At 47.8% G+C, this 23,371-nt stretch overlaps 2 protein-coding genes across 2 annotated transcripts in view; one reads left to right on the top strand and one right to left on the bottom strand.

Annotated features, from left to right (window-relative positions):
- STAG3 (stromal antigen 3) overlaps window positions 1-16,259 on the bottom strand; it is a 38,934-nt gene extending 22,675 nt beyond the window's left edge. The window contains exons 1-13 of the mRNA XM_045993540.1: window positions 16,191-16,259; window positions 15,560-15,675; window positions 14,700-14,861; window positions 13,573-13,675; window positions 12,679-12,795; window positions 8,141-8,237; window positions 7,226-7,302; window positions 6,730-6,934; window positions 5,828-5,979; window positions 1,830-1,903; window positions 911-1,034; window positions 361-459; window positions 75-154 (exon numbers count right to left, since the gene is read on the bottom strand). Of these exons, the coding sequence (XP_045849496.1) occupies window positions 75-154; window positions 361-459; window positions 911-1,034; window positions 1,830-1,903; window positions 5,828-5,979; window positions 6,730-6,934; window positions 7,226-7,302; window positions 8,141-8,237; window positions 12,679-12,795; window positions 13,573-13,675; window positions 14,700-14,851 (1,280 nt within the window). The 5' untranslated portion in view covers window positions 14,852-14,861; window positions 15,560-15,675; window positions 16,191-16,259. The remainder of the gene's footprint in view (window positions 1-74; window positions 155-360; window positions 460-910; window positions 1,035-1,829; window positions 1,904-5,827; window positions 5,980-6,729; window positions 6,935-7,225; window positions 7,303-8,140; window positions 8,238-12,678; window positions 12,796-13,572; window positions 13,676-14,699; window positions 14,862-15,559; window positions 15,676-16,190) is intronic.
- Window positions 16,260-16,396: 137 nt separating this feature from the next.
- Window positions 16,397-22,270, top strand: GPC2 (glypican 2). The gene is made up of 10 exons (XM_045993541.1): window positions 16,397-16,584; window positions 17,248-17,406; window positions 17,692-18,014; window positions 18,637-18,717; window positions 19,483-19,645; window positions 19,864-19,994; window positions 20,211-20,393; window positions 20,498-20,637; window positions 20,741-20,916; window positions 21,959-22,270. Exons 1-10 carry the CDS (start codon window positions 16,419-16,421, stop codon window positions 22,207-22,209), a joined length of 1,773 nt encoding a protein of 590 aa, XP_045849497.1. The 5' UTR covers window positions 16,397-16,418; the 3' UTR covers window positions 22,210-22,270.
- Window positions 22,271-23,371: the final 1,101 nt, after the last annotated feature.

The following is a 23,371-nucleotide window of genomic DNA, read 5'->3' on the forward strand; positions in this document are numbered from 1 at the left end:
TGGGACCTGGGGTCGGTCTGTGGTCGGAAAGGCCAGACTCTGAGACGCAGGGCTCCCCGTCCCCCAGGACTCACTTCAGGATAACTGTTAGTAACTTGACGGCCTCTACCGCCACATCATACTCTCGGTCCATGACCATGGAAACCATCCGGTCCTGTAAGGAGAGAGCACAGCGCTCAGTACCTGATCGTACCCATCCCCAAGCCTCACGCTCTCACGGAATTTGAGATTCCTAAGGAGAAGGCGTGGAGGCAGATGCTGGGATCGCTATAGACACAAAGAGCGACAGGAATGAAAGAGGAGGAGGGGAAACAGGGACCATGAGAGTGAGCCAAGCACAAGAGCGCCGCCCAGTCTCACCTTGAAGCGGCTGGTGAAGAGCTCCAGGCGGGCGGTCAGGTCCCGGCTGCTGTACAGCGCTTTCAGGGCCTTCAGGCACTTCAGGCGGACTTCTCGATGCTGTCGAGGAAAATGGAACCAGGACTGACTATTCTCTCTACTCAACCCCCACTGGGCCTTCCTCCCCCTCTGGCAGATTACTCCTTCTGGGCTCTGGTGTCCTGCATGTTGAGGACTTTGGGATGAGTCAGAAACAACAAACAGACGGATCACAGCAGAATCCGACGATCATAATGAAGAGGACCTTGGGCTACCACCCTAGCCCTTGTCGTACCAATCCATTTCTTGCTTTTCCTAGGGAAAGTCTTTCTCTACTCCGGTCTGGAGCTGTTCAATCTCCTGGATGTAGCCTTATCCTATCCTCCCCAATACTGGGCAGTTTTGAACTCCACGGCCTTCCTTGATGGGCTGACCACTAGTGAAGCTTTCAAATGGCAAAACCAGGAAAAGCTGCAGCATCTTAGGGCAGGGAAGAGGGCGAGGGGAGGAGAAAAGAGACTTCAACACGCACCTTATCGTGCAGGGTCCAGCCAATGTATTTCAAATAGCTGTCCGTGAGGAAAGATGTGCTGTAGCTTTGCATCCAAGACCCAATCTCCTCGATGCAGATAGCACGGATCTCAGGAAGGACATCCCTAGGCACAGAAAGAGAAACTGACCCCTTAGCACCTTCTCTCCAAACTCACTTTTCATCCTCCCACACATCCTCCTGCTGTAGAAGAATCTATTTTCTTCACTCAAATACCCATGCCTTTCATCCCCTCCTCCCAATGTAAGTACATTAAAATTAAACATTTTCTTTCTGTAATACTGCATAAAATTACTGAGCATATCTTCCTTAGCCCTTTTATAAAACTGATTTTGGAAGTTAATTTAACCGTTGGCCAAACTTCCACTAGATGAAAGCGTTAAAATCCGCTGAAGCATTCTGGAAAGGCAGAGGTTGAAATCTAGTTAGGAGTGAGGGAAAAAACATGGATGCGATTTTTAACTTCACTCCACCCGTTCTTTTAAACAGTGTACAACTCCCCTGCCTTTAGCAGAGTGACACAGCAGGCTGGGCTAGGGAAAGACGGGCCAAGTTGCACACCGTCAGGAGAGCTCTGCCTCTTGGCTCTTCGCTCTTGTCCTCTCAGGTCTCCAGCCCCAGGAAGATGGGGATGGGGAGGTCTTCTGCAAAGTCGGGGCAGAGTAATAGCAACAATACCTTACTCTCCTATTTTCGCTCCCCAAAGAGCTTTTAGGAGTCTTTGTAGTTGGGGATGAACTAAACCTTACTAATTTAAAACATCTGTTGTCAGAGTTTTTGCTCCAGCTGCATTAGCACCCGGACTCACCAAATAACCAGGGTCAGGATGGGGGTCTTGTTACTTTTACAGATTCTATAACCAAGGACCAGCTGCTTCAAAGAGAGGAGCCCATTCACTCACCTGTACCGATGCACAAAGACACCCCTGAAGAGGGCATTCATCATCCCCTCAATCTCCTCTTGGTGCTCTTGGAGCTGGAGGACAGGGAGGAACAGGTCAATCTTTTTTGTGCCCATTGGCATAAGGCCACAAGAGTAAACTATGACTTCCATCTACTTCCTATTTATTACAGGACACACTCTGAACCCCTGAAAGCCTTCTAATTCTAGAAGAAAGTATCTAGTCAACTAATGTCTCAGAGGTTTATTTGTGTTTCTGTAAAAAACAGTATCTCCTCTGGGTCTGGTTATTCTGGCTATCTTTGGCTATTTAGAGGCACTAGCTGGTTGTCATACACGTCTTTGACTAACAACAACTGAGAAAATGAATTTTTAAAATAAGTGGATTTGACAGAAAAAGTAGAACTAGCAAAAAGAGAGACGCAAGAAATTAGACCAGGGGTTTTCAACTGGGAGCCCCTGGGGGACATTTAGCAACTTCTGAAAACACGGTTAGCGGTTACTCCTGGGAGGGGTACTGCTGCCATCTAGCGGAGAGAGGCCAGGGATGCTGTTAGACACCCTGCAGGGGCAGGACAGCCCCAGCGTCAATAGTGCCACTGTTGAGAAATCCTGGATTAGACGAAGGATAGGTATCAAGGAAGCAGAATGAGAAGGGGAATTACAAGAACAACAAGGAGGGGCGCCTGGGTGGAACAGAATTAGAAGAAAACGTTCTTTAAGACAACTGACCCAACCTCTTCAGTAAACCAACATACTGGGAGGAAAATGGGGGAGGCAGAAGTTCTATGTAAGATTAAGAGAGACTTAAAGACACAAAAAGGGGCGCATGGGTGGCTCAGTGTGTTAAAGCCTCTGCCTTCTGCTCAGGTCATGATCTCAGGGTCCTGGGATGGAGCCCCGCATCAGGCCCTCTGCTCAGCAGGGAGCCTGCTTCCCTTCCTCTCTCTCTGCCTGCCTCTCTGCCTACTTGTGATCTCTGTCAAGTAAATAAATAAAATCAAGTAAAAAAATAAAAAAAATCAAGTAAAAAAAAGACAAAAAAATATGGTGCATAATCCTTAATTAAATTCTGGTTGGAACTGATCAAATATAAAGGCATTTTGTAGACACATAAGGAAATTTGAATGTGGACTGGGATTAGAAAATTATTTAAAAGTAATTATTAATACTTTTGAACGTAAAAATGGTACTGAGATAATGTGGGGATAATTTTTAGATGACTTTTAAAACAATATTTTGTAGAGTACATATCTTAAGACTTTAGGTGGAAATACCAGTATGTCCATAATTTGCTATACAAAAAAAACACAGAGAAATATTAGTTGTTAAATCTACATAATTTGTATACAGTGTTCCCTCTACCAGTGTCTCCACTTCTCGGAATGTTTAGAAATTTTCATATTGAAAAGAAAAGGAAGGGGCACCTGGATGGCTCAGTCGGTTAAGTGGCTGGCTGTTGATTTGGCTCAGGTCAGGATCTCAGGATCCTGGGATAGAGCCCTGTGTCAGGCTCTGTGCTCAGCAGGGAGTCTGCTGGAGAATTCTCTCTCTCCCCTTCTCCCTCTGCTCCCCCACTCCCCAGCTCACGCCCACGCACACTCTCTCTCAAATAACAAGAAAAGGAGGGAGCCTGGTTGGCTCAGTTAAGCAGTTAAGCATCTGCCTTCCTCTCAGGTTGTGATCCCAGGATCCTGGGATCCAACCCCACACTGGAGTCCCTGCTCTCTGGGGAGCCTGCTTCTCCCTCTCCCACTGCCTGCTGCTCCTTCTGCTTGTGCGCTCACTTGCTCGCGCACTCTGTCAAATAAATAAATAAAATCTTTAAAAACAAACAAATAAATAACAAACCATAAGAGACACTTAATCTCAAAACAAACTGAGGGTTGCCGGGGAAGGGGGATAGGGAGAAGATGGTTGGGTTATGGACATTTGGGGAGGGTATGTGCTATGTTGAGTGCTGTGTGATGTGTAAGCCTGATGATTCACAGACCTGTACCCCTGGGGCTAATAATACATGTTAATAAAAAGTAAAAAATAAAGTTAAAAACAAATAAATAAAAATAAAAAATGAAGAAAAGGAAAAAGAGGGTAGCAGGAAGGAGGAAAGATGTGTCATCAGTACCAATTCCTATAGAAGTTTGGAAAAAGGCGATGGGAAAAAGGCCACTGAGCACAGGGATTAGGAAGTTACTGGTTTGGAGAGAATATTTTCACAGAAAATCTAGGTAGCAAAAAACGATTCAGATGGAAATTAAGGAAGTAAGGAAATGCTAAAAAGGAAGGTCAGAGATGGAGTAGTTCATAAAGAAGAAGAAAGGATCAAGGGCCTGCACACAGTTATACATGAAGAGCAGAAAACAGTGGGGAGGGAGATTAAAAACCAAAACCGAGGGTGCCTGGGTGGCTCAAGTCAGTTGGGCAGCTGCCTTCAGCTCAGGTCATGATCTCAGGGTGGGGGGCTGGACTCCCTACTCAGCTCCCTCTCCCTTTCAAATACATAAATAAAATCTTTCAGGGGCGCCTGGTGGCTCAGTAGATTAAGCCACTGCCTTCAGCTCAGGTCATGATCTCAGGGTCCTGGGATCGAGCCCTGCATCGGGCTCTCTGCTCAGTGGGGAGCCTGTTTCTCCCTCCCCTTCTGCCTCTCTGCCTACTTGTGATCCCTCTGTCAAATAAATAAATAAAATTTAAAAAAAAGAAAATGATGACTTTATAAATAAAATCTTTTAAAAAGCTTTTTTAAAAATATAAAAAAAAAATAAAAACCAGAAGAGAAATAATAACTGACGAAACAAGAGCCTAGATAAATCAAATAAAGATTCACAGTGGTAGACTCAATCTAAGGCCTGAGACACCCCCCCCTTTTTTAAAAAGATCTTTTAAATTTATTTGGCGGAGAGAGAGAGACAGTCAGAGAGGAAACTTAAGTGGGGGGGGGGCGGGGGGGAGAGGGAGAAGCAGTCTCCCCGCTGAGCAGGGAGCCTGAGGATATGGGGCTCAATCCAGGACCCTGGGATCATGACCTGAGCCGAAGGCAGACGCTTAACGACTGAGCTACCCAGGCACCCCGGCCTGAGACAAACGTCATCTACATAAGGTTTAAGATCATACAGACACTGAAAATAGTAAAAGAAAGCGAGGAAAGGTTTACCATGGGAGAGACCTTGGTGAGGGGTGGGAAATCAGTTGGTGCAGTGAAACATGGGGAGTCCTTCCAACCTCATGCTCGGGGAGTTTCAGACACTATGGGAGAGTTGGGGGGGAGGAAATCAGTGTCTCATGACATATACAGCTGTCTGAAGGTTTGATCGATATAAAGGATTTTGTTAGGGCTTACGTCCTCCGGTGGTCTTTAAGTTTGAAAGGGAACAAAGCAAATAGCTACTCTACGCCAGACTAGGCAACTCACTCACCATCTCATTTAATCTTCATAAAATGGCCGAATTATCTCCTTTTTAAAGAAAAGGAAACAGAAGCTTAGAGATTACCTAAGGCCACGGAACAGGTAGCTAATTGGAACAGAACTGAAACCCAGGAGGGATTGAAAGGCCTATCGCTTTCCAGTCCTTCAACAGCTGACCTCCCTTGTCAGTGTTTGGCCTTCAGTACTCCTGCGGTGACCCGCAGACCATACACTTGACCAGGTCAAAAATTACCTCCCTGCGTAAGATGCGAGTGCAACACTTAAACACATTTGTGATAATGAATGTAGACCATGGAAATTAAGCCAAAGTGGAATTATAAAGAACTCTGAAATTTACTCTAAATTAGAAATAATTCGTTGAGCTCACATTCCAGAAACAAGATAAGCACACAATGACCTCTCACAGGGTGGGTCTATTAAGACTGTTAGACTCCACTGTTCATGACCTGAAAGGCTGTGTAGACGCCTGTGGCTTAACCAAGAGAAGTGCTCGGGCACTGCTAAGATGGGCTACAGCAGCAGTAGATGGAAACTGGGATAAAGGGAGGGATGAGGCAGGAAACACTTCTTACTTCTTTGCGTTTCTCCAGCAGGCTCTCCAGCCGCTCAGGTGCTCTCTGTCCTGGCCCCTTATTTCGTTCAGCCTCATACTGTCGCTGATTATTATCTTTGTGCAGACTCAGCTGAAGGGCAACTCTTACCAGGGAGGTCATTAGCTTCATGGCTTTGAACCAGGAAAAACAAGAAAGGGGAATTATTACTTAGGTCAGAGGAGCGAGGATAGGTTCAAAAAAGAGAAAAAAAAGGCTTCTTGTGGTTTCAGTGGGAAGAGGAGGAGAAAGCAGGAAGTGGGGCAGTTGGGGGAAACTTACCATAGCTGCTGCCACCGCTGCAACCAAAAGACAGAAGAGAAAGAAAAAGATTAGAAAAGAAGAGGAGGGTGCCTGGGTGGCTCAGTGGGTTAAGCCTCTGCCTTCAGCTCAGGTCATGATCTCAAGGTCCTGGGATCAAGCCCCGAATCCGGCTCTCTGCTCGGCAAGGAGCCTGCTTCCCCCCGCCCCACTCTGCCTGCCTCTCTGCCTACTTGTGATCTCTGTCAAATAAATAAATAAAATCTTAAAAAAAAAAAAAGGAGGGGGGAAAAAAACAGAAAAAGGAAAAAAGGAAGCGCAGTAAAAACGAAAAGCTGGAGCAGAGTGACCCTAATATCTGAAACTTCTGGAGCGGACTTTTTTTCTTCCTTTAATCCTCAGCATATTCTCAGCAGATGAGCTGTGAGAAACAAGTTAAGGCTGAAAATTGTCACTGTAATCTACCCTTTCCTGTAATACCACTAGTGAGAAACTTGATTGAAGTTCATGCAAGAAGCCTGCCCTTTAAGCAAAGAGCTCAGACAGGGGTAAGAAGGAAGATTCAGGACCAAAGAACAGGAAATTCCCCAGAGAACATTTATAGAATAAAAGTGTGTGCTCACCTGCCAGGGTGCTGGTGTGACGGAAGGCACGGACCTGGGAGTCTGACAGCCCAGTGAGCAGGGAGATGAGGTTGTCCATTGGGAAGCCGTCATAGAGGAGGCTATACTGGCACTGAAAGACGAAGGTCTTCACAAATTCACAGAAGCTGCCCTGGAACTTCTTCCAGGATGGACCTGGTGCTGTCAGGGGATAGTCTCCTGAGTCCTACAGGATTTATGGAAAGGATGAGAAAAGTATTATCAAGTCTATGAAACCATAGGGACTTGGGATGTCAAAACCCAATAGTATAGTAAAAATGTATCTCTGGTACACCTCATTTCCTGCTATTCTCAACTCTAGACGCATATTCAGATAACATCTATGGGTCCCCTTTGCCCCTCAGAAATTAAACTCCTTCCAAAAGCTATCCTATTTCCCAAAATCAGAAAAAAGGGAATAATGGGCCTTGTATTTTGAAATAAGAGTGGCAAGAGGATCCTGGTTGTCTTTCTCCACCTCGTTAAACTGTTCTGTCAGGTGCCGGATGATCTCGGAGTTGGACATCTTCTTGAACATCTCGGGGGTCACATTGCCTGAGGAAGGGAGGAAATGAGGTACTTAAGAGAAAAATAACAGGACACTGTGACAATCTGCATATATACCTAAGATGAGCTATGGAATACGCTAAAAAGAGCTTAGGTGGGGAATCAGAAGACCTGAATCCTCATCATAAATCTGTTACCATCCAACTGTGTATCTGCTATAAAGCAAGCTCTCTAGAAAATCCAAAGGAATCAAACAACTGAAAGCAATGGAAAACTATGGTTTAAAAAAAATCCAAACAGGGGCATCCGGTTGGCTCAGTCAGTAAAGCATATGACTCTTGATCTCAGGATAGTGAGTTCAAACCTCATGTTGGGTGTGGAGCCTACTTTAAAAGAAAAACAAAACAAAAAAGCAATAAAGCTACACCAATTCTGGATTCTTATAATGCAACCTGCCTGAGATTATCTGGTCCCAGTAAATTAGGTCATGACCTCTGGGGATCTGGGGGCCCATAGCTTCAGTGGAGAAATACAGAAGGAAATGGCTAAGGAAATAATGAATAGTAAAAGATTACTTCATCTAGAGAAAGGAAGACTAAAAGATGTCTAATGGTCTGTTTTCATATTTGTGAATATCATCTTCATTGTGTTAGTGTGATTAGTTACTTTTCCCCAAAGAGTCTTAGCTCCAAGCCAACATAGTTCCCTAACTGGATCACTTACCTATTTATCTATCAACAACATAGTCGGATCAGTGAAACTTTTCTAATGCTTTACTTTCTCCCTTTATTTAGAAAACAACTAGTCTTACTCATCTAAATGTAGCTAAAGTTTCAGAACATAGGAGAAAACGGCTAGGGAGTAAAAGGGGTAGGAGTTTCCTCACCTTTACATCCACAAGATCGGATGAAAAAGTTAACGAGCTCCAGGAATCCTGCGTCCTGGTCTTGCTTGTAGCTATCCAGCCATTCATCCACCAAAGACTAGGAAAACAAGATGGATGATTTCTATTTCTGGCAATATGACAGACTGGAAATGTTATAGGATTGTCCCCACTGAAACAGCTCAACTTCTGATCAAAATATTATAAACATCTTCTAAAAGGTATTGCTGAACTGGAATGAAAAGTAGAATCCCACAGAGGTAAAAAATGAGGTGAAGGTAGCAATCCTGGGAGATAAGGAAGCTGATTTTTGCCTTGAGGGTTCTATTAAACGCTGGAAATTCTTACTTTCTGTCCAGATAGCTTCATGAAACATAGAGCATAAAAGATAGAGCCTTTGGGTTTTCCAAGAAGAGAGCTCCAAAAGGAGGCTCCTGCAATAAAGCTAGGCGCTAGAAAAAGTCATATCATGGAAGCAGGAATGAGAAATGAACCTACAGGTTAGAAGGGGACATCAAGAAAACTAGCTTGTTATGACTAGTGGAGGGGGGAAAAAAGAATTCTCCCTTGAGAATTCATAACCATAAGCCATCTCTCAGGTCTGGATTTGTAGTCCAGATCCACACTATCTATATGATCAGAATACTCGCAATTAGAGAATTTAATTCCAAGTGATTCTGGAATGTCCCCAGTCAACTACCAGAAGCAATTGCAGATTCTTCCCTTAAAAGCCCACCTGTAACCCAGGGCCTAAAGAATTCCAACATACAGAGCTCCAAGAAAAATGAGAAGCTCACAGTGAAACTTAGTAAGGAAATAAGGCACTGAAAATAAGAATTACCAGGTTTGAAAAAATGAAATTACATTCATAGACTTCAAACTTTTAAAATTATTACAGATTATAAACCATGCTATAAGTAAATAAATAAGTAAATAAAATCTTAAAAAAAAAAACTTTTATTTCACAGAGAGAGAGATCACAAGTAGGCAGAGAGGCAGGCAGAGAGAAGGAAGCAGGCTCCCCGCTGAGCAGAGAGCCCAATGAGGGGCTTGATCCCAGGACCCTGAGACCCTGACCTGAGTCAAAGGCAGAGGCTTAACCCTCTGAGTCACCCAGGTGCCCCCTGAGAGAACTATTAAGAGACATGGAGAATAGAGTGGGAAGTTCTAATTTGATGTCTAATTGAATTGCAGATGATACTGGAATGACAAAGAGGCAATATCTGAAAAGAATTTTCCAGTCATTGAAAGACACCAATCTTCAGAGCCTAGAAGCAATAGATTTCAAACATGACAAATAAAAAGGAAGTTTACACCTTTAAACATTCTATAAAACGTTGGAATACAAAAGCAAAGTAAGTCTCAAAAACAATCAAGGCAAAAAGAGATCACTTAAAAAGTATTTGCATGTAACAAAAATAAAACAATTTACAAATTAGATCTGTACAAATACCTTACCCCATAGTCATATATGGCTCTTAAAACTAAATCAAATAAAAATTAAAAATCCAGTTCTTGGTCATACCAGTCACATTTGAAGTACTCAATAGCCACATTTGGCTAGTGGCTATTGTACTAAAAGATAATACATAACATTTTCATCATTACAAAATGTTGTGTTAGTGCTAACTTAGACTGACAGCTGACTTTCAGCAGCAATAAGGGAAGTTAGAAGGCAGTGGAATAATCTTTTCAATGTGCTGAGAGAGAAAAACGTCATCTTAGAATTCTCTACCCTTTCAAGACCTTTTAATAACATTTAAAGTACAAAAGATATCTCATAACAAGCAAACAAAAAATGAGTTTGTTAATAAACTCTACCTAAAGGCAATTTTAAAAGATAAACTTTGAACAAGTGAGTGAATTTTTATGCAAGATTTGAGAGGCAATGATAAGCCAAATGATAAAAATTTAAGTAAATACAAACACTGTATAAAATAGCAACATCTAATTTTTTGGAAGAAGGGAAATAGACGTAACTAAAACATTACAACAGTATGAAAACTGGAATGGGAAATTGGAATTAAAGTGTTCTTAGGTCCTCATAGAAGACAGAAATCCAGGGGGACCCGTGTGTCTCAGTTGGTTAAGCATCTGCCTTTGGCTCAGGTCATGGTCCCAGGATCCTGGGATTGGGATGGAGCCTCTGTTGGGCTCCCTGCTCAGTGGGGATTCTGCTTCTCCCTCTCCTTCTGCCCATCCATGCCCACTCATGTTTGCTCACTCTCTTTCTCAATAAATAAAATCTTTTAAAAAAAGAAATCCAAAAGCCAGCAAAGAGAGGAAAAAAAAGAAACAAAAGATAATATAAAGTGATAGGGTGCCTGTGTGGCTCAGTCATTAAGCCTCTGCCTTCAGCTCAGGTCATGATCCCGGGGTCCTGCGATTGAGCCCCACATTGGGCTCCCTGCTCGGTAGGAAGCCTGCTTCTCCCTCTCCCACGCCCCCTGCGTGTGTTCCTTCTCTCTCTTGTAAAAGAAGAGATTAACAGAATGGATTAAAGAATATAATCTAGATATAAGAGACAGACTCCAGACATACATAGGAAGATTGAAGGTAAAAAGATAAAAGGAGGGGCACCTGGCTGACTCACTCAGTAAAGCATGGGACTCTTAATCTCAGGGTTGTGAATTCGAGCCCCAGGTGGGGTGGAGAAAGTACTTAAGAATAAAGTCTTAGGGGGCGCCTGGGTGGCTCAGTGGGTTAAGCCGCTGCCTTCGGCTCAGGTCATGATCTCAGGGTCCTGGGATCGAGTCCCACATCGGGCTCTCTGCTCAGCGGGGAGCCTGCTTCCCTCTCTCTCTCTCTCTGCCTGCCTCTCTATCTACTTGTGATCTCTGTCAAATAAATAAATAAAATCTTTAAAAAAAAAAAGAATAAAGTCTTAGGGGAAAAAAAGGATAGAAAAAGGTATTAGGCAAACCAAACTAAAAAACAAAGCTAATATAGATGTAATAAACCAACATTTTTTTGTCTTAAAATATAAAAAGTGGTGATATCTAACAAAGGTTCAATTTACTAAGGCAACAAATGCTCAAAATACTTAAGGCAAAGATAGGCATGAATACAAAAGTAGTAACTAAAAAGATCACCTTTATGGATTTTTTAAAAAGATTTCATTTATTTGACAGAGATCACAAGTAGGCAGAGAGGCGGGGGGCAGGGGGAGCAGGCTCCCTGCTGAGCAGAGAGCCCAATGCGGGGCTCAATCCCAGGACCCTGGGATCATGACACAAGCCGAAGGCAGACGCTTTAATCCACTGAACCACCCAGTCACCCCCTCTTTGTGGATTTTAATACATCTCTCTGAAATTGACATACCAGACCAAAACTAAACAAAAAACCCAAAAACTTCGTATAAATATCAAAGCTGTATCACAGTTAACACTTTTGACCTCACCCAAGAGAACACTCTATCAAGCAACTGGAGAACACACACCTTCTTTGAGCACATGTGAAATAGTTTTGGAAATGAACGGAATGCTAAGTCATAAAGCTAGTGTCCGGGTGCCTGGGTGGCTCAATGGATTAAGCTTCTGCCTTTGGCTCAGGTCATGATCTCAGGGTCCTGGGATTGAGCCCTACATCGGGCTCTCTGCTCAGCAGGGAGCCTGCTTCCCGCCACCCTCCCCACCCCGCCGGACTCTCTGCTTACTTGTGATCTCTCTGTCAAATAAATAAAATATTTCAAAAAAATAATAAAGCTAGTCTCCATGTTTCAAAGACCACATTTTCTGACTATAATGCAATCAAGTTAGAAAACAATACCAAAAATATAAATAGAAAAACTCCTTATGTGTGAAAATCTAAAACTGTTCTAGAAACTATAAAAATCTACATTACACATCAATAAGACTACATCTCAAATAATCGAAATGAGTCACAGAAAACTATAGAAAAATGGTTTACTTATTTAAAGAACATATTCACAGTGACAGAAGTATAAGGAAAGACAAGGGAATGATTAACAGAAAATCTACTCTAGTGGTTATCTCTGGGTGGTGAGGGGCTGCCTGGGCTGGATGGAGAGAAGATATACTATGGCACTATTAATGTTTCTTGAGCTGAGACTAGAGATGTGAGTGATTATTCAAATTTTTAAAAACTATCTATGAGCCTTCTACACTTTTAGATGATAACAGAATTACAATAAAATTATGGGAAGAAAATGCAGGGAAGGAGAAAAAAATTGGGTTTAACTGTTAAAGTGGAGCTCAAAAGTGACAAGGGTGAACAAGTTGCCACCCATACCCATGATTTCTCTCCAGATTATCCAATGCCACTGCTTGCCTCCTCCATCCTGATTAATAAAAGCAAAATCTATTCTGTTCTGTGATACTTTCAGGAAAGCAGCATTCCCTCACAACCAAGGTCTTCCTTACATCATTCCAAGGATTCACTCCATGGTCTTATCACTCTTTCCTCATATAGGTTATACTCCCTACATCGTCCACGTTAAACCAATTTGGTAAACATTTGTCCTTATATTTCTACAACAGGTAAGACGGTGACAAGAAACAGAAAGTGAGACCCTGTTTTACCTGCATGTCACTTTTGGCAGCTTTCACAGCATCAAAGAGATCACTGGCTGGTAGCTCTGAGTCTTTCTGGCCATGACCACGTATCATTCGGGACCCCTTCTTTGGATGTTTTGCCACCTAGGAAGTACAAAGAGATCAAAAATATTTCTAAAAAGTCAAAGTGATAGGGGCGCCTAGGTGGCTCGATGGGTTAAAGCCTCCACCTTCGGCTCAGGTCATGAACCCAGGGTCCTGGGATCCAGCCCCCCACCGGGCTCTCTGTTCAGTGGGGAGCCTGCTTCCTCCTCTCTCTCTGCCTGCCTCTCTGCCTACTTGTGATCTGTGTCTGTCAAATAAATAAATAAATAATCTTTTTTTTTTTAAGTCGAAGTGACAATAACAGTTTTATTGCCACACAAGTAGGCTTAAGCTGCCAATTTCACAGCAGAATTTGATCTAAAATAATGGATTCTTACATTGTAAACTTTATTATTTCTAACTTTTTTTTCTTTTTTTAGATTTTATTTGACAGAGAGAGATCACAAGTAGGCAGAGAGGCAGGCAGAGAGAGAGGGGGGAAGCAGGCTCCCTGCTGAGCAAAGAGCCTGATGCGGGGCTCTATCCCAGGACCCTGAGATGATGACCTGAGCCAAAGGCAGAGGATCAACCCACTGAGCCACCCAGGCGCCCCACTTTTTCTCCTTTTAAAAAGTCCCTTAAACCATTCTTTTTCCTTTCTATCTTTATTAACCTTCTTTTATTCCTTTCTCTTCAAAATTTGCCTTCCTCCTACTTCTGTCCTTTAACACTCTAAATTTTGCTCTTTCGTCAAACGTTACCTGAGCCTTTTCTAGGTTTTTGTTTTTGCTGCTTCCCAGACTAGGTTCAAAAGCAAAACGAAACTGATGGACTTACTGGGGTTGTTTTGAGAGGTCGTCTTGCTGCTCTCTTCCTCATGCTGCGTCTCAGGCTATCTTCAAAGTCACTGCCTTCATCAGCTGACAAAGAATCACTATCCCTATGAGGGAGTGTGGTTCTCCTTAGATACGCCACCCCAATCCCTCTGTATAAAATGGCAAATGCATTATAATTTCTTTGTCTGTAACTGTAGCCCCTTCCCCATGAGAGAAATATATTGATTTTTTTTTTGAAGAAGAGGTTTACTTTAATAGGGAGTAGAGACAAAATCTTAAAGGAAAACTTTCACTTGAAGAAAGCAGTGAAGATGAAAAATGAAAACTGGAGTGGGTAAAGGCCAACGCTTTCCCCAAATTCTCTCTGAATAAGAAAGTCAAACCATAGGGATCACTGCTGTGGAGAAAAACCAGCATGCCTTGGGACGTCACACATTAATCATATGTAAACTGGAAATTAACAGGTGCCTACAATTAAATTTCACCTCTTGAAACAAGTTCAAAGGTGTCATTGATTAAAGTAAAATTTATATAATAGATAAAATCTGGTTCCTAGCAGTAGCACTGATAGGTGTCAGAGGAAGCCAATTAAAAAATAACCAGGAGATAAATCAGATCTTGTATAAGGTTACTTTTTTTTCCTGGAAAGATAAAGATATATTATTGTAACCTTCATAAAGTAAGCTCAAAGATAAGGATAGACCAATCTGTTTATAAAATCTCCCCAAAAAGGAACATCAAACACCAACTAACAAGTATATACAACTTGTTAAGAAACAAATGAACTCTTCTCCTTCCCCCACCTCCCCACTCCCGGCAGAGACTGTACACGTTGAATATACCAAAAAAAACGTATTCAAGAAAGATTTGGAATGAGCTGGATGACAGACTTAGAAGATGTATTATTTTGGGTGCCTATAGCATGCAGGGCAGGAAAGAGGAAAAAAAACAAAAAACAAACAAAAACAAAAAACCAAAACCAGCCAGCAGAGCCTGAAAGCGTGGCTGTTCTGAACCAGTAAGCTTCTCTTAACGTTTTCAGACAGTCACAGGCATACAAAGGGGAAAGCTGCCGGCACTGCAGGAGAAAGCCAGGCAATGCAACAAGTTCTCCCCAACTCCACTCACCCCTGTGAGGTCTGGTCCGAGTCCCTGTTACCATAGGGCACACTGACAGAAGAACTAGAGGATCCAGACAAGCCCCTCTGTCCACCTCCTGCTGCTCTCCGCAGCGGGGAGGACACACTGCTTGGGGAGGAGGAGGACCGCAGGGTAGGCATACTGGTCCTGCTGCGGAAGGAAGAGAGAAAAGGGCTTTTATCCGCCACGTCTCCAGCCTCGGCTCCAACCATGCCCTTTCTTTCCAAGGGGACTGCTCCGCAACTCGCGGTTGGGGTGTGGATGCACCAAAAAAAAAAAAAAATAATAATAATAAATAAATAAAAAGAGTCATGCCCCTAAGACACCATGACCTGAGGGTGCGGGCTGGGAGTTGTTCTCCAGGGTTGCAACAAGACGCACCCCTGAGCCGCTTAAAGCAAATCCTTCTCTGCAGGAGTCCAAGCGTCGGTGGCCTGGTGCAAGGGGACCAGCTCGCTCACGTTGCAAATAAAACCCCCCCAAACAAAAAAAGGACCCACTCCTGCTGTTTCAAGCTGGAGCCTGATTCCGCATTGAAGGGAATAGGAAGCGCTTAATGACCTGGGGGCGCAGCCGCCATTAGAACCGGGCCAGAAACGCTTAAGGAGTAAACGTGAACTCGCGTTCTCCTTTCTTCCAGAAGATGGTATCTCTGACGAGATCCTGGGGTAAGTGGGCTGAGGAGCTTCCTAACTGTTGAAAAGACTGACTATCAGTCTCTTGCGGGCTGGGGCTTGGGGTTCCTGGCCTCTGGGGAAAACCACTGAGGCACGGAGGAGGGCGGTTCCTCTCTCGGGGCTGCGAGTGCAGGTGGGAGGGCTTATTCCTAGGTCCCAAAGGAGCCTCACTGTTTGAGCCGGGTACAGCGACGTCTGGTTGGGCAGGAATGAGGAAAAGATCACTGCCTCCGGTCCCTCGGGGTTCTGTGGTCACCCCACCTCCAGGACAGGCGCCGGCTGCTTCCCTTGCGGCGGTGGAAGAAGCCAGAAAAACGCGGGAAGGCACGAGGCACGTTGTGCGCAGGCGCGAGCTCAACGGCCCGTCCCACTGCTGGTAATTGTCGCGAGGCTTGGGCGTGCGCGATCTCGTGCTCACCACGTTCCAGTCACGCTGCACGGGCAGCCTCGTGAGGGCACGAGCTTTTCGGCGTGCCGCCCCGTCACGTGGGCTGGGGCGCGCAGACTGCCTGCTTTAGCCCTTCTCCACCCACGTCCCGCCCTCTTGGCCCCCAATTTCACCCTCCATTGGCCGGGCTTCGCAGTAGACTAGTTGTAGCCCCTTCACTCTGGCCTCTCAACTGCCATAGGCGGGTTCCACCCAGGCCCCGCCTTTCGAACCAGATAGCCACGCCCCCAAGAAAGGCCACGCCCTCCCCCACCAGCCTCCTTTAGTTCCGCCGAGTCCCGCCCCCCTGCCGAGCTTCCCCACTACATTGGTTTAATTTCTCCCTTGGCCCCGCCCCTGAGCCCCGCTCCTTACCATCATTGGCGGGGCCTCGCCTCGCACCCCGCCCCCTGTCCGGCTCCCGGCTCCCATTGTCTCCGCAGATGCCGCTTGGTCCAGCTATCGTGTTCGGTGTTCAGTTTTCTGAGGTCGCGCTCTTTCTCTGCCGGGCGGAGAGGTCCCGCGGCAAAGAACCGGCTTCCCAAGTTCGGGCTGTTCTTTCCTTCTTAGGACACACTTTGCTGAGCCAGGGAGGCAGCAGTGATGTCCGCTCTGCGATCTCTTCTGCTTCTGCTGCTGTCTCTGTGTCCCGGTCCTGGTCCTGGACGCGGGACCGAGGCAAAGGTCACCCGGAGTTGCGTTGAGACCCGGCAGGTGCTGGGGGCCCGGGGATATAGCTTAAGCCTACTCCCTCCTGCCCTGATCTCAGGTGAGGAGAAAGAGGAAAACTAGAGAATTGGGGGCGAGGGAGGGGGCGGCGGGCGGCTCCTCCCCAATCCACAATAACTCTCCTCCCTTTCAGAATGACCGTTATAATAATCTTTTCATGCCATAGTCAGGCCAGTAATATCTCTTCTCCTGAACTTACTCACCGGGATCACAATACGTGTCCTGTTCACATAATAGGTTTTTTACTCCACCCCCGCCCTAGGAATCCCGTTCTAGTAATTAACACCCCACTCTGTATTTCTTTCTTCACAGCTCAATTTGTTCCCATCGCTATTTCTAAGAGCCCCTTCAGTGATAGTACTTTATTTCTTACCTAGTAACCCCGCCCCTCTCAACCCCATTCTTGCCATAGATGCTGTCCTGTAAGTCCCTAGAGACCTGGAGTGCTCGATGTTGGGGAGGGTCACCTGAGGACACTGATCACTAATTTGGCTCAGTAGTATTTGATCCCATGACTAATGCCAGTGGACTTGAGATGGGTGAGAGGACAATAAGCGGGTAGGGTCAGGTGCGAATGAGGGAGAGACAATAGAAAAGAGAGCAGACAGAAGAGAAGGGGAGCCTCCTAGACAGACAGATGGAAGGAAGGAATTTCATGATAGCACTCCCCCTCCTCCCATCCCTCTATGTCTCCTCTGTTCAGGTGAGCACCTCCGGATCTGTACCCAGGAGTACACCTGCTGTTCCAGTGAGATAGAGCAGAGGCTGACTTGGGAGACTGAGACCACCTTCCGAGCCCTGGTGGAGGAGAGCGGCTCATTCCTGGTTCACACACTGGCTGCCCGGCACAGAAGATTTGATGGTGAGGACTTTGGTTGCCCAAACCTGGCCTCACACCTCCTCTCTGTGCTCGTGACCCCAGCAAACATCCTGCCTTAGCCCCCCTTCACCACCACCCCCAGATTCTCTCCAGGGTCCGTCCCTTCCCTCCCCTTTCCAGTCTTCCCAGGTCTCGAAGCATTCCTGAGGCTCTAACTCACTTTTCTCTTGTCCCCCATCCCCATCGCTTCCTGCCTCCGCCCTTTCAACTTTCTGTCCTTCTCTGGCCTCACCCCACCTCACACTCCTTTCTCTACATTTGCCACAGAGATTTTTCGGGAGATACTCTTGTCATCTGAGCACTCTCTGGCCCTGCTCTTCCACCACTCCTTCGGCCACCTGTACTCCCAGCACGCCCCTGTATTCAGCGGCCTGTTCTCTCGGCTGCGGGACTACTATGAGAGGTCCGGTGAGGGGTTAGATGACGCTTTGGTGGATTTCTGGGCACAGCTCCTGGAGAGATTGTTCCCCCTGCTGCATCCACAGTATATCTTCTCCCCCGAGTACCTGTTTTGCCTGACTCGCCTCGCCTCCTCTGCTGACGACTCTCTGAAGCCTTTCGGGGATGCACCCCACCGCCTTCACCTGCAGGTGAGAGGCCTCAAAGCCTGAGCTTCTGCAACCTCTGACCTCTGAACCCCTCACCTCAACTGCCCTCCCATGCCCCAGTTCACCCCTGGCCCAGTGATCTCCCCCATCCCGCATGGCAGCCATTTCTGACCCCTACCTCGAGCCCCAGTCCCCTCTGACTGACCCCATATTCTTTGGTCTCCTTTAATTGGGTACCTCCTCATTCTCATTTTTGTGCCCTAGTTTCATACAAATCCCTGACCCGCTTACCTGCTCTTGGCCCCCAGCCACCTTTCTGCTAACTGCTCCCCAGTCTTAATATCTTGACTTCCTGTGGTTCAACTAACCATGAATTAGGCACATAAGAGTTGAGATGGACTTTCATTTACAGTATCTCATTTGTTACCATAACTTTTCGAGACAGATAGTAGTATCCCTATTTTACAGATAAGAAAACTGAGGCTCCCAGAAGTGAAGGTTTCGCAGCCAGTTAAGTGGTTTCCCTGTACCACCTGACACTCCTCTAACAGCCCCACCAGAATGCCACAAACCTAACCCCCACTGCTCGTACCCTCTTGGCTCCAGTATTGACTGAACCATGACTGACCCTATGGTTTCTCTCACCCTCTTTCCCCTACCCCAGATAACCCAGGCCCTGGTGGCTGCCCGGGCCTTTATCCAGGGCCTGGAGACCGGAAGAGACGTGGTCAGCGAAACACTTAAGGTTAGAGGGGCCTGAGTGTGGGCAGGGCCCAGGGAGGGTGAGGCAGAAGTAAGAGAGGTCCTATGAGGAAGAGTCACGAACATTCTTATACCAGCCCCGAGGCCTCAGTATCCAGGATTAAGCAGGAAGGAGGGGGGCAGGAGTGAACTCTCCCTTGTGTCATGATCCATGACCTCCTCCCATTCTCTGACCCTCTTTTGCTCTCTAATGACTCCCTCCCACCCTTGCCAGCCTCTAGTGGTCTGCTCATCTCCATAGCAGCCTGAGATTGAAATACTGCCTTTTAATGAAGTACACTGCTCTCCTGCCATTTCCCACAGGACTCCTCCATGGCTCCCCCTTCCCTGCTTCTGAAGGGCAGATCCCTGCCTTGACCTTCAAAGCCCTCTCTTCACCACCCATTTTCTCCCTGACCACCCCAGTCTCCTCTCTCCTCCTCTCTTCTCAGCCAGGATGGGCTCTCTCTTTGAACCTTTTCTCAGACCGCTCTCCCCACCACTGCCTCACTAATTCCATCCCCCCCACCCCAAGAAGAAGGTATCTGCAGCCTGGCCCCTGGGAACCCTCCTCCTCCAATCTGTGGCAGTCTTCAGGTCTTACCTGCTGCCACATGGGCTCAGTAACTCTAGACATTCACATCCAGCTCTCCACAGAGAGCCTGGGGAAGGTGAGGTGGAGTAGTTGATTTCTCTCTGTCTAGCACCAAGCTTGGCTGAGCGCAGCCACTGTGTTTGTGAATGACAAGTCCTGCTGTCTGCCCCCCAGGTGCCCATGTCTGAAGGCTGCAGGCGGGCTGTGATGCGTCTGACCGGCTGCCCCCTTTGTCGGGGCATCCCCTCGGTGCCACCCTGCCGGGGCTTCTGCCTCAATGTGGCCAATGGCTGTCTCCACAGCCAGGGACTGGATCCTGACTGGGGGGCCTATCTGGGTGAGGGGATTCAGGAGGGTCTGGGAGGGCTGTTTGTGTTCGGGATGTCTTGGGGTGGACCGGGAAGGGAGTTATAAACCTCAGGGAGTTGAGAGACTGTTCTCATGTGAGTTTCTCCTATCCAACACTTTGTTGCTTCCCTCCATGACCCAGGTCAGGATTTGTGGGAGCATCACGGTCCCTCGTGACACCCTTTCTCTTTCTTCCCCTCCTTCAAGATGGTCTCCTGTTCCTGGGTGAGAAGCTCCAGGGCTCTTTTTCTTTTGAGCTGGCAGCCCAGGCCATTGGGATGAGGATCTCAGAAGCTTTGAAGTACCTGCAGGAAAACAGTGTGGCAGTGTCCGCCCAGGTACGGGGGCCATGAGGAGGGTTGGAATGTCACCCTGGGGAGGCGGGAAGACAGTGGGGGTAGGGGTCTTAGGAGTGCAGGAGAGATGAGTGGAGCTGAGGGTCTGCAGTGGGGGGACAGTGTGGATTGTCAGGGAGACTGGGGTGTTGGAGTGGGGCCACTGTATGGCTCTCACCACAGGATGACTGGGGGGGGTCCTCTTTCTCGTGCCTTAAGGTGTTTCAGCAATGTGGGAACCCCCAACGGACACAAAGCCGCACCCGCAGAGCCCCGGCCCCTCGGGAAGAAGCGGGGCGTCTCTGGACCTCGGCGAGGGTGGCAGGGGCGGCAGGAGCAGCAGGGGCACCAAGAATAGAGGAGAGGCCCACGATAGCCGGGGCCACCAGCCTGAACCGCCTGGTGAGTGGGGGGCGGTGATGGGATGGAGACGGTGGGGGGGGGGGGTCGGGTAGTGGGGGGGGGGGGCGCGTGCTCCAGCCCAGCCACGATCTCTGTTCGCCCAGGTGTGGGAGCTCCGCGAGCGGCTGGGCCGGGTGAGGGGCTTCTGGGCCCTGCTGCCCCAGGTGGTGTGCGGGGATCCCCGCATGGCTGCGGACGTCTCTAAGGAGGCGGCGCCCTGCTGGACCGGATCTGGGAGGGGCCGGTGAGACCCGGAGGCGGCTGCGGGCGGGTGGGCGGGCAGGGCGCGACGGTGGGGTGGGCGGGACCGGGCGGGGCGGGAGCCTTCGGGGCTGCTCTGCCCGCAGGTACTTGTCACCGGTGGTCGGGCTCTCTCCGTCCGAGCAGCTCGACAACCCAGAGCTGAACAAGGAGGACACGAACATCAACCTCCAGGCGCGGAGGCGGCGGCTGCAGCTCCGGGCCGCCACGACCAGGATGAGGTTGGCCGCGCTGGGACGCGACCTGGAACTGGAGGACTGGGGTGAGAACCCCTGCGTCCCGCCCGGCTTTCTGCAATCCGACCCGGCCCCGCCCACTGCCTTCTGAGACCCTCCCCTCGCAGCTCTACTCAGTGACTCCTTCCTTCCTTCCTTCCTTCCTTCCTTCCTTCCTTCCTTCCTTCCTTCTTCGAACACGCTTTTCCTGAACGCTCACCTCAAAGGTGACGGGGTGATGGTGGTGATGGTGACAGGGTCTCCGTCTTTGAGTTCACGGCTCAGTGGGGAGACACGAAAACACACTTACAGAACAGTGGGAAGCCTGTTAGATGGAGAAAGGTGTGAGTTGGGGAGGGCGATCCACCCCGGGGAGGTGGGGAAGCTGGGTGGGTGGGCCTTTGGGCTGGCACCCAAGGTGGAGTTTGCCAGAGAAACAAGGCACAGACAGACGTTCGTGTTTCTCTTCTACTGTTTGTCCGTCTCTGTCTCGCATTCTCTCCTCCAACACCCCTCTTTCTGCTTGCTGCTGCTTTGTGCGTCTGTTTTATCTTTTCCTGTGTATCCTCTCTCCTCATCTCTCTGTTCTGTCTCTGTCTCATTGTCTCTTTTCTTGTCTCTCATTCCCACATCTGTCTGACCTCTCCCTTTGCCTTCCTGTCACTCACTTTCTCCCTCTTACCAGTCTCCGTCTATCAACCTGTGTCCCTCTCCTGTTTCTTCATTCTGTCTTCATTTTTCAAAGATATTTTTTTGTTTATGAGAGAGAGAGAGTAGGATGAGTGAGAGCACGATGGGAGAGAGTTGGTAGAGGGAGAGCAAGAGAGGGAATCAGGCTCCCCACTGGGGAGGGAGCCCAATGCTGATGCCTTATGTGGGGCACCATCCCAGGACCCCGGGATCATGACCTGAGCCAAAGGCAGACGCTTAACCAACTGAGCCACCCAGGTGCCCCATCTCCTTTCTGTTTTTAATCTCAAATTCTCTCCCTCTCTGTTTACATGTCTCTCTCCCCACTTCCTCTCTTTCTGTGTCTATCTCCACTGACTCTCTTTCTCAACCCTGTCTCTGAACCTCTCTTTCCTGCAGATGAAGACGCCAGTGGTTCTGGAGAGGGACAGCACTATGCAGATGACTGGATGGCTGGGGCAGCGGCGGTGGCCCCCCCAGCCAGGCTGCCTCGCCCTCCTCGAAGGGACGTTAGTGGGGGCAAAGGAGGAGGTGTCCTTGTCCGCCACAACCAGGGCAGGAGCAGGACTGGGGGGACATCTGTTGGTTTTCACACCCAACCCATCCTCATTCTCTTCCTCTCAGCCCTGGCCCTGCTCGGACCAAGATAACAGGGGAGGGGTGCCCTAGCATCAGAAGGGTTCATGGCCCTTCCCCTCTTCCCCTCAGCTGGGTCTGAGGAGGAGTCGAAGGGGGATGCAGAGCGGTAGAGAAGGGGACTTTTTGGGTGAATGGCTGGGGCCCCAAATCCAGGAGATTACCATTGGGGGTTGGGGGTGGGGGGTGGGTGTTCACAATATTTATTTTTTCATTTACAACCTGGGGAGGAAGAGGCTAGGGGTATTTATTTAGGAAGGAGGTGTACTCACCAACCAAGCCTCTATGTTGGGCCAGTTGTCAGCCCCAACAAGGAAAAAAGGGAAGGAGTTTTAGAGTTGCGATTGGGGGTGGGGTTTGAAAGAAGTTGGAAGTGGTGGGGGTGGGACACCTGGTCTCAAAGGGGCAAACCTGGGTGCTGATGGGGTACAGGGCAGGGGACTCTGGGGTATGTGAATAGGGTCAAAATCTGTGGGCCTGGTTTCTATGGAGTTTTCTCAGTCTCAATTTCTGAAACTAAAATGCCAAAAAGACAAAAAGGGCTCATCTCATGATCTCTGTCATCTACATCCTTCACAAGCTTCCACACTTCATGTTTCAGTGTTGGATTCAGTGTTTATTCTGCAAATAAACAGCTACCGTATTGGACCCTGTGTGTGACTCTGGACTTATAGCATCCTTCCCTGAGCCCATGCTCCTGGCAGAGACTTAAGACCTTTCTTGGAACCTGCCCCTTGTCATTCCTTTTGGGCAAGTTGTCTACCCTCTGGGTCTGAGCCCCTTCCTCTGTAAAGTGGGGAGAATTGTGGGGACCGGCAAAATTCTTTCTGAATCTGAGGTGCCATTAATATGACCACACCACTGCCTCCTGCCTACCAGGTGGGGGCCCCTGTTCTCCGTGTGTCAGCCGGGGGCTACCCGGTCATGTTCTTGACAATGTCTGCTTTCAACTCCTCTGTTATTTTGTCTTTCCTTCTTTCTTTCTGTTGCCTGAATGAGTCTTTTGTTCTGCAGAAAGCTAAGCGGAAAAGGTATAATTGATTCCTAAGTGTGAAAGGAGGGTAAAAGTGCTGTCTTCCAAGGGCGGGCTGGATGCCCTGATGGAGGAAAGATGCCGGGAGGGAGAGACCCAGAGACGAGATTAAAGCCCAAGCAGCTGCCGGGACTGGCGGGACA

This window comes from Meles meles, chromosome 21 (assembly GCF_922984935.1).
Source record: "Meles meles chromosome 21, mMelMel3.1 paternal haplotype, whole genome shotgun sequence".
In the NCBI taxonomy this organism is placed as follows: Eukaryota; Metazoa; Chordata; class Mammalia; order Carnivora; family Mustelidae; genus Meles; species Meles meles.